Source organism: Zalophus californianus, chromosome 16 (assembly GCF_009762305.2).
Source record: "Zalophus californianus isolate mZalCal1 chromosome 16, mZalCal1.pri.v2, whole genome shotgun sequence".
NCBI lineage: Eukaryota > Metazoa > Chordata > Mammalia > Carnivora > Otariidae > Zalophus > Zalophus californianus.
Genome location: NC_045610.1, coordinates 2,737,266 through 2,755,731, shown reverse-complemented (window position 1 = coordinate 2,755,731; position 18,466 = coordinate 2,737,266). Strand labels below are relative to the sequence as shown.

Here is an 18,466-nt window from a genome sequence, read left to right as displayed (position 1 = left end):
GGGAAATGTGGGGTCCTTGTCTGCTTCCTCTTGTCCGTGAGGGGCTCTCAAGAGACCTGACACCGGCTGTCCTACGGAGGCTTGTCCAGTGCATGACACTGTAGGCAGCTGATCCCGTGGGCCCCACTTGTCACACATCAAGGGAACAGTTCCTAGTTATTCATCCCAGGATATGAATCATCCAGGGGTGAGAAACCTTTCCAAATAAACCATGCCTGTGATTATTCATTCTTGCTAGAGAGAGGGAAAGAGCGGATGCCGTGAGAGGGCCTGAGGAGGAGCGCGTGCAGGCCGGAGCCCCTCACCCAGCCTGCTTGGCTCCGCTCGGAGGGAATCCGAAGAGGCCCCGGGAGAAGCTGCACTTCAGGCGGGGAACAGTGGGGCTTGGGGTCAGGAAGCGTGGGCCCCAGCCCCCTCTGTGGGTAACTAGGAAGTCACTTCCTCTCACTAAACCTCGGGGTCCTCAGCCCAATTCTGGAGTTAGACCTGCATGTTCTCCATTGGTGGTTTCAGGGGAAACATTCTGGAATGGTCTGACCAGCTTTGGCTCCATAGAAATGTAAAAACCTCGCTGTGGGTAAAGTTAGTGTCAACCACGTAGGAGGACATGAGAAGATCAAAAGCCCGGAAAGGATGGGTATCTCCATCAGAAAGGGAAACAGGTAAGTAAACGGGCCCGGGTGGGTGAGAGTGAGAGAGAAGCTCAACCTCGACGTACCCACATGGGGGGGCTTCCAGGCACGGCTACGCAAGACCGGACGGCGCAGAACAGTGTGTCTAACGTGGAAAAAATGACCAGAACGTGCTTGTACCACCAGAGAACAGCACTGGACGGCTACGCAAGAAGCCGTAAGCGAGGCCGCTTTCCAGGAAGGGGGGCGCAAGGCTTCTCACTGGATTTTCTCTGGACCTTTGGAATTTCACCACATGTGGATATTACAGGCTGTTGAATCAGGGGTAGGAAACGTGCGTGATGGGGGAAGAACTCACGAGTCTTGATGCTAGTGCTCCCTGCGGTGCCCGGTGGGAGGGGCTTGTCCCCAGTCCGCTCGGAAGGCACCTCTCGGAAGAGTATCTCCCTCTCTCTCCAGCCAGCTAGCCGTGCTCCCGCTCCTCCGCGCCGCGGCCGCCGCGCCCCACTCATGCCCGGCCCCCCACGGGCCACGCAGGGGTCACCCGCTCTGTATCTCTGGGCCCACCTCCAAGGCCATGAGAGAGCCCGCCAGCCCCCAGGCCAGTGGCCCCCGTGCCTTTGCAACCCCTGCCAGCCCTTCTGAAGGGGCACGGTGGGCAGGGCTCACAGGACCGTAAGGGGGGAACAATGGCCGCAAGCACCCCAGAAATCAGGGACGGGGTTCTTGTGGAACACACGGGCCGAGGCTCACCTCCCGCAGCTTCTCCTGGGCCTCGGCCAGCGCCGCCTGCTTCTCCTGAAGCTGGGCCAAGGCAGCCTTCATCCGAATCCGCTTGGGCTCCACCACGCGGTACAGGCGCCCGTACAGCTGTGTGGGGGACAGCAGCTGCAGCGGGACAGCCGGGCTGCCGTGGCCGCCCAGCCGCTCCCCACTCCCCGGCCCGCCCCTGCCCCGCGCGCACCTCGCTCACCTCCACGGCCCGCGCCCCGCTCACCTCCACGGCCCACGCCCCGCTCACCTCCACGGCCCGCGCCCCGCTCACGTCCACGGCCCGTGCCCCGCTCACCTCCACCCGCACCCCGCTCACGTCCACGGCCCGCGCCCCGCTCACCTCCATGGCCCGCGCCCCGCTCACCTCCACGGCCCGCGCCCCGCTCACGTCCACGGCCCGCACCCCGCTCACCTCCACGGCCCGTGCCCCGCTTACCTCCACGGCCCGCGCCCCGCTCACCTCCACCCGCACCCCGCTCACGTCCACGGCCCGCGCCCCGCTCACCTCCACGGCCCGCGCCCCGCTCACGTCCACGGCCCGCACCCCGCTCACCTCCACGGCCCGCGCCCCGCTCACCTCCACCCGCACCCCGCTCACGTCCACGGCCCGCGCCCCGCTCACCTCCATGGCCCGCACCCACATGCACAGGGACTTGGCAGCGAGTGAGACTCTGCCGATGATGTCAGGCTGGAAGTCCGGCTGTGCACAGTAGGCCCCAATTTTCTTCAGGACCTTATCTGAGATATTGTCTTTATCAAAGTGGATCAGGGACTTGATGAAGTTCTGCTCCCCTGAGGGATGAAAATGGGGGGGGTGCCTCAGCCTCCTTATCCAGGCTTCGCCTCCACTGCTCGGGCACAGCCGTATTTTTCCTGGGCTTGGCTCATGCGGCCTCATCCCAAGTTCCCCCACTGACCTTGCTTCCGTCCCTGGAAACTCCAAGCCGCCAGGACCCTCCCCAGTCTTCCTAGCCCCCTCTGCCACCACTTTCCTTGAACACTCGCAGCCAAACCCCCCGGCCACCCAAACACACGCACACGCATGTGCACACGCGTGCACTCATGCACACGCACGTACCCGCACAGACACACCATCACGTCTGTATGCCTCACACTGACTTTTCAGGGCAGGGGTCCCCCACCTACGGCTTGCAGGCTTTATTCTACTAAGCCTCCGGTTTCACATTTTCTGATTCTTGTCCTTTTGGGGGGCCCAAAGGCATTCCTGCCCTTGGATTCTGAGATATATTCCTGTATCTTTATGACGATTTCCTTTTCTTTTTTTAATTAAGAGTCGTTTTCTGTTACGTACGACCAAAGAACCTTAACTGCTAGTTACGTCCCCTCCTTCCTATTAGGCTCTATGTGCTCTGGACGGTGGGAGGCACGCCTCACTCGCCTGTCTCCCCCTGGCGCACAGCAGACAGTTAGTAAGCATGGGGTGAACGGGCGTCGGTCACGCCGTGGCCCTCTAGCTGACCTAGCTGCCGCTTGGCCTCTGCCCACGTGGGCTCGTTGCCTCGAAGAATCATGACGGCCTGCATCACGATTTCCACTTGGGCGGGGGGCCGGCCGTAAGACTTGATCTCTCCTATGTCCTTCTTGTTCAGGGACTCCAGGGCCTGGGCAGAGGGACTCACTTAGGGAGCAGGGCCAGAGGGGACTCGGGGCGGGGCAGGACAGGCCCCAGCTGAGGCCCACCCGCCTCTTCCCACTTCCCCGGGGACTTGGAGGACGAAGCAGGCTGGTCCCATTCCCTTCCCTGGGCCTCCTGCTCTTATACCCGCATGGCTTCCTCCAGGGCTGGCAAGGCCTCTTCTAGATCCTTCTGGGCATTGTCAGCCAGGGCCTGGCACTTGACTTCCTCGATTGCAATCTTCTCACTATTGGCCGTGACCGCCTAGGGACCAAGGGGACTCGTCTTGGCCTCGGGTGAAGGTGGGAGGCAGTGTTGGCAGGAAGGATGAAAGTCTGAGAGGCGGCCCGGGCAGTCCGTCACGTGGCCACTGAGGGCGACCGGGAAGCCCCTGTCCGTAAGCACGGGTGGGCGGGGGGGGGCGCGGGGCGCGGAGCACCTTCTGCTGCTCGTCTGCTTCTCGCTTCTGCTGCACGATGATGACCAGGTACTCCTCGCACTGCTTCTGGAACTCAGCCACCTTCTTCTTGGCGTCCTCCAGCTCCAGGGACATCACTTCCACCTTCTCTCTGGTTTCGTCGATCTTAAACAGTCCCGTCCGCAGCTTGTTGGCCTGGTCCAGCAGCTCCTGCCGCTTCTCTCCCAGCAACCTGCGGCGCACAGGGAGGGGACAGCGCCTGGGAAGGCTGGGCCCGCGGAAAGGGGAGCACCCCAGATGGGTCCCCGTCTCCCTTTCTGTTGCCGCCGCCACCACCACCGCCGTGAGCTTTCTATCACTTCCTGCCTGAATCATTGCTAACAGGTCCCCAGCTGGTCTCCCTGCTTCCAGACTCTGATCCCTCTGGTTTATTCCGCACACCACCGTCAAAGCACCTGTTACATGCTTTTTTCCTCATGCCCGCTCCCCACGAGGAGCTCCCACTGCTCCCCACTGTGCAGTGAGCAGGGGCTGCCGTGAACCAGCAAACACCAGACTCTCCCCAGGGGGTGGCCACCCCTCATCTCCACCCCGTTTCTCCCACGTGGGAAGGAATGTGGGCTCCGTGTTGACACGATTTCTGATTTTTATTTTTATTTATTTATTTTTTAAAGATTTTATTTATTTACTTAACAGAGAGAGACACAGCGAGAGAGGGAACACAAGCAGGGGGAGTGGGAGAGGGAGAAGCAGGCTACCCGCCGAGCAGGGAGCCCGATGCGGGGCTCGATCCCAGGACCCCGGGATCATGACCTGAGCCGAAGGCAGACGCTTAACGACTGAGCCACCCAGGCGCCCCACGATTTCTGATTTTTAAAGAAAAGCTGGGAATCTGGACTTTTCTAAGCCTCCGGTGTTCAATGTTAGCAACTTACTCAAAAAGTTTTCAACACTGTACAGGCCAAAAAAAAAAAAAATCTACGGAGGATTATTTGCTGGACTGAGAAAATGTGCGTGAGGGGCTCAGCACAGTGACTGGCCCCAGGTACCCGGGGAAGGCAGGGGCTTTCTTTTGCGAACTGCGGGACTGCAAGCACCTGGAAGAGTGCACAGCACATAGTAGATGCTCAGAAAGTACGTTAAGCGGATGAGTAAGTGCGCGTGATCATTATCGTTACAAATGGCTTTTTCCTCGCCTTGATCAAAATACCGAATCCAATCAATGAGGTGGGTTGTTTCTTTTTTTTACATTTGTCTTAGATCTTTCAAAACAAAATATTATGTTGTGCACATGAAAAGGCACTCAATACAACTTTAGAAATGAATATTTGATTCTCGCTAGGAGAGGGTGGACTTAAGGGTGGAGAGGAAAGGACCGGTCTCTGTCTCGCGAGCATTTATAGCACCATCACCGTTGTACTGTGCTTGGGAAAGAAACGTCACCCCAGAAAATAAGGACAGAACAGAGATGGTGTAGAGAGGAGTCCTGGCCCGAGGGCTCTAGAGATGCGAACCCCAGCTCTCCCTCTCACGCCCCCACACCTGGGAGGAATGAGACCCCCCCCCCCCGCCCCGCCGCCGCACCTCAGCCTCTCCCCCGGGGCGCCTGGCTCCTCGGCCCCCTGGGCCGGCTCTGGATATTTCCCACCCCGTCATTTCACCGAGCTCCCTGGGCCTCCCCATCCTCCACGCCTCTGCACACCTCTTGTATCCAGACACGAGCTCCAGGTAGTTGGTGGGCGTGACGTAGTTGTATCTCCGCAGCTCCAGCAGCATCTTCTGGGAGTACTGCGCCACTGACCAGTGCATGGTGACAAAGATCTTGGCCACCTTCCTGTGGATCTGAGCCCCGTGGGAAAGGACGGAAGACCGGGAGTGAGGGCGGGTGGAGAAGGGACGCGGGAGGGGGCCCAGGGCTGGGCGCGCGGGGGAGCACTCACGTTCTCCTGCGCCCCCAGGTCCACCCCCATGAGGTACTTCTCGGCCACCTCCAGCAGGGCCTCGTGGGGCCACTCGGAGAACCAGTTGATGGTCGTGCAGTTCACCAAGGCCGGGTACTGGCGGATCCAGTTCCTGGGGAAGGGTTTCGAGAGGCATTCAAGCCCCTTTGTGGAGGCAGGCAGCCTCCACTGCTGGCCTCCTCACAGGTCCACCCGCTCTCCAGGAACCTAAGTGTCCCACCCCTTGCTCCTGTGTTTCCTTGTCCCCCCCGGCCCCGCTCCCCTGAGAGCTAGCTCAGTGTAGCATTTAGGAACAGGTTCTGGTTCTAGCTGTGGATCTCAGGCAGGTGTGCTAACCCTTCCGACATCAGTTTCCTCATCTCTAAAATGAGGGTAACGCGGGGCACCCGGGGGGCTCAGTGGGTGGAGTGTCCAACTCTTGATTTCGGCTCTTGGGGTCGTGGGACTGAGCCCCGCCGTGGGGTTCACGTTCAATGTGGAGTCTGCTTGAGATTCTCTCTCTCCCTCTATCTCTCCCCCCACTCGCTCGCTCTCTCTCTAAAAAATAAATAAAATCTTAAAAATAAATAAAATGGGAATAACAGGAATACAAATCCGGGTTGTTACTGGATTCGGTGACACATGTGAAGTCCATAGTGTAGCAGCTCCCGGTGCATGGCAAATACACCACGTGCCACAAACACGAAAACAAATAACACGGGAGCCCAAATCGCCTCTCCCTGCAATCCTCTGTCTCCCTCCTCCTTTCTGCTGCCCTTAAAAATCAAGTCACAGCAAGAATGGATCGACAGAACATGATATATACGTGTAACGGACTATTATTCAGCCTTAAAAAGGAAATTTGGGGACTCTGAGGCATGTGACCACACGGATGAACCTTGAGGACACGAACCGAGTGAGCTAAGCCGGACACAAAGACACATACGGTATGATTCCACTTATATGAGATATCTAGAGTAGTCACTTGCAGAAACAGAAAGGGGCCAGTGGTTGCCAGGGGCTGGGGGGGTGGAGGAAATGGGGAATTATTCAGTGGGTATAGAGTTTCAACTTTGCAAGATGAGAAAGGTCTAGAAATCTGTTGCACAATCTGTTGTGAATATGTGCTTAACTGTACCGAGCTGGACACTTGCAACATGGTGACGATGGTAAATTTTCATGTCATTTTGTTTTTGTAAAATCACAACTAAAAATTTAAAAACAAAACACAAAGCCACAACAAGACACTCCAGTCATACTGAAAGGGAGGGGACACCTCCCCTGCAAGCGGCAGGAACTGGGGAAAGAAGGCGAGGTCTAGGGAAAGGAGCTGGCCATGCAGGGGCAGAGGAGCCGGGGCTGTTGAGGAGACTCCCCCCACCCCACCCCCGCCCCGGAAGACAGGGGGGCCGAGAGAGGGGAGGAGTGGGCGGGGGGGGGGCGCGGTGGGGGATAGTGGGGGGACAGGGCAGAGGGAGGGCGAGGCGGTCACAGGGGTCACCTGAAGGGGTCGCCCACGGGGCTGAGGCAGAGAATGATGTGCAGGTTGTTCCGCACGCGCTCAATGAGGTAGGCAAAGAGGCTGTCGGAGGACTGGGACACCTGCTCGGCCTTGGCCTGCTCCACGATGTGCGCCTGGATCTGCACAGAAGCCGCGGGCTCGCGGGGCTGCGCCGCGGCACCCGATGCGGGGGAGGGAGGCACAGAGGGGTCACAGCAGCCGGTGGAGGGTGCGGGAGGGCTCGTACCTCTTCGAATTCATCAGTCTTGTAGAGATTGGGGACCTCGCCTGAGCTCAGGATGTTGTTGATGTCCTCCAGGAACGACTCGTCAGCGATCTGGGTGTCCACGAAGAGGAAGGACGTGGCCTTGAGCTCTACTCCTGCCTGGCGGTACAGACGCTTGATATCTGGGCCGGAGGAGGGAAGAAGGAAGAGGGGACAGGCGGACATCAGATGAGCCATCCTGACATCCGCCTGTCCCCTGTCCCCTTCCCGCCGCCCCCAGCCTGCAACCCGCACACGGCACCGCCCTCCGCGCCACCCCCCCCCCCCCCCCGGGGCCTGGAAGGCTCGCCAGCGGCCTCCGTCGCCTCTCCCTGCTCTTGTCACCGCAGAAGTCAGGCATCTGACTTTTCACACCAGCCCCAGCCCACCCCGGTTCGGAAGCCCAGCCTTACCTTCTCGGAACTCCTGCTTTCGATATTGTTTGGTGACCTCGATCTGGAAGGTGACGTACTCGCAGATGGAGGAGGCCAGGCGGGCCAGACTCTGGCGCCCACTGCCCCCGATGCCCACCAAGAGCATGTTGCCCCGAGGCTGTCCAATGACCCGCACGATCCGTGTGACTGGGGAGTGGGGGACCAGGGCAGTGAGGCGGCGGAGAAACCCGGTGGGGGGGTGCCTGGGGCCCTGAGCTAGTGACCAGGACGCCTGAAACTGAGGGACAGGGACCGAGAAGTGTGGGGAAAGGCCGATGCCCGGAGCCACTTTGAGCAGCCACCACCACGGAGGAGAAGCCATCTGGGGCCCGAAAGGAAGGCACCTTCCCGGACTTGCTTGGGAACGGCCAGCTGTTGGGGCGCCGGCCAGGGATGGGGGCGGGGCCGCTCACTGTGTTCGATGGCCTCTCGGAAGAGCACCAGCTGCACTGGCACCACTGAGGGGGACAGGTTGTACTCGTGCAGCGCCGTCTCCATGGCCGCCTTCAGTACTGCCGGGTCGGCCAGGTCCTCATACACCTTGGGCTCCCTCATGAAGTCCCCTGGGCCGGGGGAAGTGAGGCTCAGATTTCCAATGGCCAGCGCGCCCCCCCCCCCCCCGCCAGACGCCCCGCCCAAGGGCCCCGGCCCTCCTCCCAGACCCCCTCCCACAGCCATAGCCTGTAGCGGCCGCAGCACCAGCTCACCGAAGATGGGAGAGCGCTTGCTGGGACAAATATTATGAAATGTGAGGTCAAAGAAGGAACCGAGCTTGTCGCTGAGGATGCCCACGAAGGCCTCCGTGTCTGCTGCATCCACCAGCCGGTCCGAGAAAACTCTGTTGGGAGGGAGTCGCTGAGACCCGGGAATGCAGGGGCTGGGCAGGGGCTGGGCGCCAGGCTCGGGAGGCCCGTGTCTGGCGTCTGTCTGGGGCGTCTGTCCGGCCTCGGGCGGGGCAGGGGCACCTCACCTGAAACACTCGTGGATCCAGAGTCGTGTGATGCTGGACTTGGTGTCGTGGAAGTCCTTGTTGGCCCTGAGCATTCCCTGAAACACCTGTGGAAGGGGCGTGGCTGGGGGGCAGCGGGAGTCCCCTCCAGGCCGGAGCCGGAAGTGGGGAGGCTGGGCTGGGAGGGTGGCTCACCTTGGAGATGTCCCGGAGGTTGAAGAGGTAGTGGATCTTGGCGGGCGTGGGCAGGAAGCGCTGCACCACCGTGTTGTACAAGTCCAGGGTCGCCTCGGTCACCACGTTCCCAATGGGCTTCACCTCCTCCTCGAAGTCCTGAAGCTTCTGATTGATCATGGTGCCAAATATTCGGATGATCTGGGACCCCTGGGAATAGACCCTCACGCTCACTTTCGCGGGCTCCTGGCCCCCCAGGCTGCGCTGGGGCCCCGGTGAGGCCAGCCCGGCATTCGTCTTGGAGGCCGACTTTAAAAGAGCGCCAAAACCCCCCACAGAATCAAGAGAAATAATGTGTTTCTGCGATATTCAAAACTCAAAACGAATGCAGAATATGTACGATGAACAAATAACCAACGTTTTAAACAAAGATGGGTCAGGATTGCGGCAGTTTCCTTTTGGCTTGGGCTCTGATACCGCTCAGCAATGCACGGCGCCAATCCCGTAGATTTATGTAACACCGTGGCCTTTGTTCATCGTGAACTGTGGGCATCGGCTGCTTTGACATTGCATTAACATGTGCTTTATCTTGATTACTGAGGTTTCTGGGGCACCCCCGAGGGCCTCGCTCAGCTGCCCGAATCCTGGCGCGGCTCTTGGCTGTCAGCTGCAGGATCTACGTTCCTCAGTCTACTCGGGCCCCCTGAGCTCTCTGCCCGGCATCGGGCTTCACATTCCCCAAGCCCCAGCTACACTTGCCTCCCACGCTAGCAGCCCCCCTCCCTGTGTTACGGCCCCCGCACGCACCTCTGCTCAGGGGTCCCCCCAGCCCTCATTGATCTGCCCCCTCATCCTCAGGGACATGGCTGGTTTTGCCTCTTACAGCACCCCCCCGCCCCCGGGTCCCCATTACTCCCTCACTGTGGGGAAGGTCATATTGATGATGTTGAAGCGACTCTGGAGCCTCGGGGAAATGACAGTCCGTCCGCCCCCGGGGGGGCCCATGGCAGCCATCAGGAACATGTCCTGGGGAGCAGAGACAGGATGGGGTGGGACAGGCCAGGGAGGGAAGAGACAGGGCATGGGAGGGGGGTAAAGGGAGCGAGAACTGGGAGAGGGGCCGGGATGAGCAGGAGCAAATGGAGAATGAGGGAAGGTGAATGGAAGGGAGGGATCGGGGACATTTCCTCGAGAATGAGCAAAGTGATGTGTTTGTTTTTATTTCACCGTGATCCATGTACCCAAAATAGAAAATACAGGTGAGTGAAAGAACATTTTCTAGGCTCTGTCTTCTTTTCCTCTGTGTATGTGCGTGCACACACACGCACGCGCACGCATGTTTTCTTTCCCAGAAACAGAAGAATGCGCTAAGTGTTAGTAGGGTTTCTGAGGGCCAGATGGACGGGCACCCCAGCAATGAAGATGGAAGGGCTCCTGCCCATCCATTTGGGAGAAAGAAACCACCAAGCAGCTCAGAATCCCATGGGCGCAGAGCCCGACTGGAGGGAGATGCTGGGACCCAGGACGGGAGTCAGGGACCCTGGGCACCTGGGCCGCTCTGGGCGGTGGCGGGGTTGACATGTGAGCTTGGGGAAGGGGTGGAAGCGGGAGCATGGGGCAGAGACACTGACGAGAGTCAACGACAGGGACTGAGGATTCAGGGGCCGGGCGTGTGGGCAGAGAGGAGTACAGGGTTCCGGGATTCTTTCCCGGAGTCCCCAGGGAGTGGGGACCGAACCTCCATGGCAGGAAACAGAGGCCTGGAGAACAACCCCTTGGGAGGCTTACTCGAATGTACTTGATGGTCTGCTTCATGCGGTCGTACCAGAAGCCGTAGTCGATCCAGAGGCGGATCAGCTCCAGCGGGGGCTGGGACCCAAACATGTCCTTCGCCGGCATGTTTAGATCATCCATAAAGGTGATCATGCTCTTGCCCCCGAACGGCACGTAGACGCCCTTGGTTCGCTTCTCCACCCTGCTCTCGATGATGCTCTGCACGTTGTTGGATGTGGTCTGGTGGAAGAGATATGGGATGAATGCCGGGGTCTTCCAGGAGAAACACGGGGTTCGAGAGGGGTGCGGTGAGGCTCTACGGTTCCCCGGGTCCTGCAGCGCACCTGCGCAGACATGTTGATGATGAGCACCGACCACTGGCTGGAGGGCAAGGAGTGGAGGACGCTCTGGGCGATGGATGTCTTTCCAGTCCCCATGGGACCCACCAGCAGGACAGGGTTCTGGTTGGCCATCAGGGCGCTCACCAGGTAGTTGTAGCGAACGGTGTCGACCGTGGGCACCATGATCTTATAGAAGGGGGAGCTGGGGAGGGAAGGGGGCCTTGTCCAAGGGCCTGGGCTGCTCCTTCCCGACTCCGGCTTCCCTCTGCCTCCCGACCTGCATCTTCCTCACACATCACCCGCCCTGCCTCCTGACGGGCCTGGAGATCGGGCGTCCTGCTTCCTCCGTAGGGACCCTGTCCCACGCCCTCCAGATCCTGCTCCTGCATTCCAGAGGCGCCCCCCCCCACCCCACCCCCGTCTGGGAGCCCTCCCGCCCTTCCACAGCTCACTTCTGCTTGGGGCCACATCTCCCAGCAACCACGGCCCCAGGCCCTGCTCTCACTTGGGAGGGTAGCGCCAACTTTTAGGGAGCTTATTCTCAAATGACGTCCAGGTGCGCATCTTGGGGTCCACGAAGTACTCGTACACTGTGTCCTGAGGAGGGAAGGGGTGTGAGGCTACCAAAGCCTTCGCTAGCTCTCCCCACCGGCGGAAGTGCTCCCGGACCGCTGGGGGAGAGCCAGGCGGCGGGACACCGAGCACAGCCGGGGCTGCAGGTCCCGACCTTATTGGGAAAGGAGCCCTCCATCTCTCGGAGGTAACTGTCCATCTTCTTGCGTCCCTCCTCATCCACGGAGGCGCACACGGACCAAATCAAGCTGAACACAAAGGTCAGCTCCACCATGGAGACGTAGTTTTCACCGTCGGCTGGGTTCACCTGGACGGACGAGAAAGGGAAATAGCCTCGCTCTATAAGAGACGAACGGGGCATCATTTTGGCAGATGGCCACAAAGCCTCAGAGCTCGCCTCCCTTCCTGGCTCTGTTCAGAAAACCCTGTGGTTGGGGCGCCTGGGTGGCTCAGCTGTTAAGTGTCTGCCTCCGGCTCAGGTCATGGTCCCAGGTCCTGGGCTCCAGCCCCGCATCGGGCTCCCTGCTCCGCGGGGTCTGCTTCTCCCTCCGACCCTCCCCCCATTCTTGTGCCTCTCTCTCTCTCTCTCTCAAATAAATAAAATCCTTTTTTTTAAAAAGGGACATTAGATTCAACTATTACTTGCGTGATTAAACATGAAATTTAAAAAATAATAATTAAATTTTACGACGTACCAAGTTCGTGGCAGAAACAGCATGTTTATTTATTGTTAAGTAAGCTGCACGCCCGACATGGGGCTTGAACTCATGACCCTGAGATCAGGAGTCGCACGCTCCACTGACCCAGCCAGGTGCCCCCAGAAACGGCATGTTTAGACTCCTGCTCTCAACACCGACCCCGAGGGCACGTGGCCTCGCTCGCCCCATCTCTCACCTGCCCCATGAGACAGCCACAGGCTGTGAGCAGGGAGCTCTTGCGGATGGGTTCTGAATTAAGGTGCCGAGAACTACAGATAACATGACCCACAAGATGCTGTCCAACCCAGAATACCGGACTTGGGCTTAGAATCGTCCTCAATCACCAGGTGTAGGTGGGAAACTGTGTTGAGACTTTACCATCCGTCATATTCAACGCAGAGCCCTTAGTCTGTCCTTCCAGCTCACCCCAGCACACAGCGCATTTCACCCCCCACCCCGGCCCACCCTCCTCAGCACCCGTGCACCCCCGAGACTACGTGACTGTCCTTGTCCAGCCGTGACCTTGCAAGCTCATCTGCAGAGTTTCCATTTATATTAATTCGACGAGGAACGACATACACTGTTAGAGACCTTCACTGTCCTATAACTTTATATTAATGGTTTGGTTATCTGGCAATGTCTTCAAAAACAATAGGAACCGTTGCTAGACGGTGGTTTAATCTCAACAGAAAAATATCCAATTTTAGTCCTCACTCCACAATTCTAAACGAAAAACATTTTTCTTCAATAACAACCAATCTGAAAATTTCTTTTTTTTACAATTTCTTTGAAGATTTTATTTATTTATTTGAGAGAGAGAGAGAGAGAGAGCACAAGCAGAGGAGGAAGCAGGCTCCCCGCCAAGCAGAGAGCCTGACGACGCAGGACTCGATCCCAGGGCCCCGGGATCATGACCTGAGCCGAAGGTTCAATCTGAAAATTTGTAAAACCCCCTCATCAGATTAGGCTGGGAGCTCCTTCCAGCAGAAATGGTATACGAAGGCCTCCTATATACCAAAATTTAATATAAATATTCTGAAAGGATGGAGAAATGAGGAACCAAATGACATATCCTCAGCTCCCAAACTGCGGTGGGAAATTAGAGGGAGATTTCATTGTGCGCTTTAGTGACTGAGAGTCCTGAGTGTGACATCCCACCACGTGTACACGGCACGCGCCCGCACCGCAGTCAGTGAGGCCTCCCCTTGGGGTCCCTGCACTCACATCTGTGTTCAGACCACGTCTCAGACACACGGTTTCGCTCGGCTTGTCCCCGCGGCGTCACGAGCCCGTGCCACCCTGGCCCTGCTCCGGCCCCTCCTCACCCCGTTCTCCGGCCTGGCCAGGGCCGAGTAGAGCTTGCAGAGGGAGATGATCCCGCTGTATTCCGGGATGGGCACCAACTCGTTGCAAAAGTCCTTCTTGAAGGCCAGCATCTTGTTAATGAACTTCTCAAACATCCGCTGAAGGGGTTCTGCCTCGGCCTGGAGTCAAATGACAAGGGGCTCTGCCTTCGCTCTCTGCCCTGTAGGCCAGGTGGCTCACTCCCCCGCTCCTCAGCTCCCCTCGCACCTTCGGCCTCTTCTCCAGCCAGCTCTGCACGTAGGGCTTCCAGCCCAGGTCACTGTAGTCAGTGTAGACCATCCCACAGCGAGACACAGTGGCGGGAGAGGCCACGGCCAAGTTCTCCACTTCGAACAGGAGAGACACCTGAGGATACACTTGGTCAGAGCTGCCGACCCCCGTCGGGAGAAACACTCGGCACCCCGATGCCCCCAAGTGTCTCCATCCGAGCACCAAGCATGGCACGGTGCACAAAGACGTAAAGTTTACGGATGACGTGCTTTTTAAAAAGAATTTAGGGCTTACTTGAGGTTAAGCTTATGGAAAACCACTCTCTCGCTCGCACTGAGTGGGTGGGAAAGGCTGGGCTTCACAGCCCGGGAACCCGGGAGCCCGGGCGTAGGTGGAAGGCGGCCCGTGGAGGTCAGGCGGAGGGGGGCTGACACGGCGGGCACTGGCCACTGCTCCCCACACCCACGGTAGACCCGGCATTCTTCCCTCGGACACAGGTCTCTCTGAGTCCAGGCAACCCCCCCTCCTCACCTCTCCCACAGAAGCTCCTCATCTGGCGGCCCCCCGGCCCCCCTGAGCCCTGCACATGCTCCCAGCCCCCCGCTCCACAGGGTCTGCACCTGCTCGGGCATCGCGATGCGCTCCCCGTTGATGAGGGTCAGGACTTTGTTGTCGTCCATGACCGAGTTCATGCTCTCGATCCACAGCGTGTCCACGGGGCCATCGAAAAGGATCCACTTCTCATCTGGCTTCTCATCTTGGTAGGAGGAGGATGGTCAGGAAGCTAGAACCTTCTCCCCAGACCTCCCGTCATGCTCAGCTCCTCGGGGTTGTGAGCACGCACCTCCTCCTTGTACCTCAGCACGCCCCAGGCATTTTCCTCCCAAACATGGGCTTTCCACCCCCAGACTGCCCACCCCCACCCCCCGTGACGCGGGCACCTGCACACGCCGTCCGCATGACGCTGGACAGGACGCCATCTGTCCACTCGTTCGTGTTGAGGTCATATTCCCCATACAGCTCCCCTAGGGACAACGCCTTCGGGTTCAAGGGGAACTCCTAAAAGGGACACAGAAGGGGGTTTTCGAGCTGCGGGCAGACGCCAATGCCGAGATCCCCGTTTAGGTCCACGTCACCCCCTTTGCTTCCAGGTGTCTGTATTTGCCCCCGGTCTCTGGTCTCTCCCAGGCCCCCTCGGGCCCCAGCCTGCCCTCCTGGCCTGCACTGCGTGCCCGTCCCGCTGGTCTCCGGCAGGCGCTTCCCCGTCCCAAGTCCACACCCTGACGATGTTAAAGTTGGGCTCTCCGGCGCGGCACAAGGAGGACAGGGAGGCCTGGAGGATGCGCCACGAGGTGGTCTTGCCACTGCCCGTGCAGCCCACGATCATGGTGGAGTGGCGGGAGTTCTTGGTCTCGTAGAGCTGGATGACCTTGGTGAGGGTGAACGGTGTGCTCTGCAGGCCCATGTCCTGGATCTCCTGCTCGATGACGTCCCGCAGCTGAGGGGGCGACAGACAGCGGGAGGCCCATAAACCCCGCCACCGCCTCGGGGGTCGCGCTCAGGCTGCTGGATGTGGTGCCAGGGCCCCCGCGCTCCGGCCGTCGCTCACTCAGGAGCTGGCCGCTGCAGAGCTGCGAGGCCCAGGGACCCTGAGGAAGGGACTGCTCTGGGCCTCAGTGGCCTCCTCTGCTAAATGGGAGCCATGAGGGCGCTTTCAGCGGCCGGTTGTCGTATGGTCTCCCTGCTTTCGCCCCCCCCACCCCCACCCCCCGAATTCTTTCTTTCTTTCTAGCGATGCATTTACAAAGACGTATTTCTATCTAACATTTCAGGGGTTTCAAGTGAAGGGAGCATTCAGGCTATCCGAACCGTCACTCCCCCGGGGAAGAAAATCCCTGTCCTTCCTAGAATCCTCCTGCCCACCCCTCCCATGCCACTGCTCTGACGCATCGGCAGCTCTGGCGGGAGGAGAGACGCGGAGGCGGGAGGAAAGCGGGGGGGCGGGGGGCTCTGGGGGCTCCATACAGTCAGAAGCCCGCCGCTCAGGAGGGTGGGGGCTGTGGCGGGAGAGTGGAGCGTCTGAGCAGGCCTCGGCTGTTCCAGAGACAAGGAAGCCCAGAGGGGTCGGCTGTCCCGCAGACAGTCACAGCCCGGGGACAGCTCCCCGTGCGTGGGTGAGGTCGGCGGGAGTAGCAAGGACAAGTACCTTGCCGTAGTCAACGACGGGCACCTCGATGTTGGGGAACAGGTCTTGCACCATGGCGTTGAAGAGCGGCACGTCGACTGAGGTGAGCTTGGCGATGTTCATGTCTCGCATTGAGAGCAGCAGAACCTGGCCGGGAAACGAGGGAGACTCCGGCCTGAGGAGCTGGGCCCCGGGCGTCCGCTAGAACCGCCCCCCGCCCCACCGCCGCCCGCCGTCCAAAGGGCTGAGGGGCAGGAGGCCAGAGCAGTGCGGATGGCCAAGCGAGCCGTCAGCGGGACACCAGGTGGCTCAGGGGACAGGCAGCGGGGCGGGGGTCCCAGCCCAGGCACAGGAGCTGAAAAGCTTCAGTGGAGGCAGGGTGGACCAGGGACCCTGGAGGCTCGGGCCCAAGGGCCGTGGCCTCGATCTACCTCCTCATCAGACAGATCCGGCTGCACGCGGCGCTTCTTGCCCGCATAGCGCAGGAGGGAGGTGAGGGCGCGCAGGCCGAAGTCGTAATGGTCCTGTCTGGACAGCTGCTGCACGGCCAGTGAGTAGAGGGTATACACCTTCTTGGCCAGAATCTGGGGAAGGAAAACCGAGGAGGAAACCCCGGCCTCACGCAGGGCCAGCGACAGACACACGCAGCTGGGCCTGAGCCTCGAGGCGGCCAGGCTGGGCTCTGGGGGACAATCCTAACGAGAAGATGCTGGGAACGGTGCCGACACGGATCAGGGACCTCCCAGGGGAGAGGCCTCCACACCCTACCGACCGCAAGCCCGCGTCCCTCGCCTCTGTCCGTGGACTCGTCACGGAAGGGACGTCAGAGCGTTACCGACAAGACGTGACGGGCATACCTTGCAGTTGCCAAAGCCCTCCCCAAAGAGGATGATCTCTGCAATAAGAGCAGAATCAGGCACCACCATGGCAATGGGGCGGAACATGGATTTCAGGTTATCTGGCAGCTCCGTGCGACCGGCATAGCCTGGAAAACAGCGCCGTCTGTTTAGAACCCGGGCCACTCCCCGAGGACCTACTGCCTATTCTCAGCCCCATTCTCCCCAACCCCGGCTCGCCCCCCAGTCTCCCCAGCTCCAGCCACACGCTCTCCGCTTCTCGGCTCGGCTCCCGCCCCTCTCTCCTATCTGCGGTCCTCTCCTTCCTTGCTGGGCGCTGTGGTGGTCCTGACCCAGATCCCTTCTGTCTCTCTCTCTCAGCACCTGAGCCCTTTCCTGCTCTCCCTGCAGACCCTCCCCGAGCCGTTCCTGGGGAACAGTAATGAGGGAGCCCGGGGCCTGCCTTCTGGGGAGAGTCCCATTCCTCCTGCAAAGGGGACGGCAGACAGACCCGGACTCGGGGAGCTTGCCCAGTGGGAGAAGACAGCGAAGCATCCCAAAGGACCGGGCATGTACAGACACACAGCGGTTATTGACCCATTTGGGGTGGACGGTAAGACTGCCTCCCCTTCTCCCAGAAAGTTGGACCTTTGTCCTTCCCTCGCTCTGTGCTCTCTCTCTCGTCCCCTCTCACTTGGGTGGGACACGCTGGCCTGGAAGGGGGAGGGGGCGAAGGGCTGTCGGCCCTGGCCGCTCCGTCCTCCTGCCCGCCCCGTACCGGGGTTCATGGTGATGAAGATCCCACAGGTCCACGCCAGGTTTATTTCGAAGCCCTCGAAGTAGAAGCGGGTGAGGCCGGCGGCCAGGGCCGACAGGATGGACAGGATCTGCTGGGCCACCACCGACAGCACCTCCACGTTGATGCGGTTAAACTCGTCAAAGCAGCCCCAGGCGCCGGTCTGTGGGTGGGGGGCAGAGTCGCTGGGGGCCCTCCGACGGGGAGCCCCGAGGAGCCGGGGCTGGCAGCCCCGGCCTGAGATGTGCTGACAGGTGTGGCGGGCTCCAGGACGCGTGTGCTGTCCGGGCTGGGGGGGGGGGCGGGCGGGCAGCGCAGCCCAGGGGCGGTCCCTGGCCAGAACTTTCCAGCCAACAGCACAACCCTGGGGCCAATCTCAGGGACAACCTCGGGGAGTACCGGAGCAGGCACCGGTTGGGAAGAGACCCGGGGAGGGAACCTGTGAGCACGAGGCCTGCGCCCCGCACCGGTGTATATGCGTTACCTGGTCGAGCCCCTACGTCATCTTCTGAGTTTTCAAATAAGCAAAAATGAAGGCTGAGCGAGGCTCGGGGAGGTGCGGAGACGATGGCAATCATAAGCCCCGAGGCAGGGAGTGCTGTACCTTACAAAGCTGGGAGCCAGCCTGGGGTTCAGCTGACTCTCTGGGACTGCGAGGGGGTGGCGGAGTGGCGGGGTGCGGACCTGAGCCAGACCCGAGTACATCCTGCCCATGGACTTGTAGTCCAGGCCCTCGGAGCAGTTGACCACGATGACGTATATGCCGAGGGCCTTGCCCAGATCCTTGACGGTCTCTGTCTTGCCCGTGCCCGCTGGGCCTTTGGGGGAGCCCCCCCGATGCAGGTGCAGGGCTGTGGTCAGAGTCATGTAACACCTGAGGATCAAGGACAGGACCCGAGTTGGACTCCTGCGTGGGAGCCCCGCCTCAGCAGCTGCTGCCCCCGCCCCGCCACCCTGTCACTGCGC

At 60.1% G+C, this 18,466-nt stretch overlaps 1 protein-coding gene across 6 annotated transcripts in view; it reads right to left on the bottom strand.

Annotated features, from left to right (window-relative positions):
* Positions 1 to 18,466, bottom strand: part of DNAH2 (dynein axonemal heavy chain 2) — an 81,379-nt gene that overhangs the window by 20,705 nt on the left and 42,208 nt on the right. For all 6 annotated transcript variants that reach the window (XM_035724791.1, XM_035724792.1, XM_035724788.1 and 3 more), the window contains 29 exons: positions 18,185 to 18,374; positions 17,483 to 17,663; positions 16,726 to 16,853; positions 16,300 to 16,452; positions 15,890 to 16,015; positions 14,963 to 15,181; positions 14,625 to 14,742; positions 14,304 to 14,440; positions 13,681 to 13,818; positions 13,434 to 13,592; positions 11,565 to 11,717; positions 11,343 to 11,434; positions 10,841 to 11,039; positions 10,512 to 10,736; positions 9,645 to 9,749; positions 8,745 to 8,933; positions 8,571 to 8,656; positions 8,308 to 8,438; positions 8,014 to 8,163; positions 7,580 to 7,747; positions 7,149 to 7,309; positions 6,902 to 7,041; positions 5,401 to 5,533; positions 5,163 to 5,302; positions 3,482 to 3,692; positions 3,190 to 3,306; positions 2,887 to 3,028; positions 2,029 to 2,198; positions 1,386 to 1,502 (listed from right to left, as the gene is read on the bottom strand). In XM_035724791.1, coding sequence (XP_035580684.1) covers positions 1,386 to 1,502; positions 2,029 to 2,198; positions 2,887 to 3,028; positions 3,190 to 3,306; positions 3,482 to 3,692; positions 5,163 to 5,302; positions 5,401 to 5,533; positions 6,902 to 7,041; positions 7,149 to 7,309; positions 7,580 to 7,747; positions 8,014 to 8,163; positions 8,308 to 8,438; positions 8,571 to 8,656; positions 8,745 to 8,933; positions 9,645 to 9,749; positions 10,512 to 10,736; positions 10,841 to 11,039; positions 11,343 to 11,434; positions 11,565 to 11,717; positions 13,434 to 13,592; positions 13,681 to 13,818; positions 14,304 to 14,440; positions 14,625 to 14,742; positions 14,963 to 15,181; positions 15,890 to 16,015; positions 16,300 to 16,452; positions 16,726 to 16,853; positions 17,483 to 17,663; positions 18,185 to 18,374 — 4,378 coding nt within the window. The remainder of the gene's footprint in view (positions 1 to 1,385; positions 1,503 to 2,028; positions 2,199 to 2,886; positions 3,029 to 3,189; positions 3,307 to 3,481; positions 3,693 to 5,162; positions 5,303 to 5,400; positions 5,534 to 6,901; positions 7,042 to 7,148; positions 7,310 to 7,579; positions 7,748 to 8,013; positions 8,164 to 8,307; positions 8,439 to 8,570; positions 8,657 to 8,744; positions 8,934 to 9,644; positions 9,750 to 10,511; positions 10,737 to 10,840; positions 11,040 to 11,342; positions 11,435 to 11,564; positions 11,718 to 13,433; positions 13,593 to 13,680; positions 13,819 to 14,303; positions 14,441 to 14,624; positions 14,743 to 14,962; positions 15,182 to 15,889; positions 16,016 to 16,299; positions 16,453 to 16,725; positions 16,854 to 17,482; positions 17,664 to 18,184; positions 18,375 to 18,466) is intronic.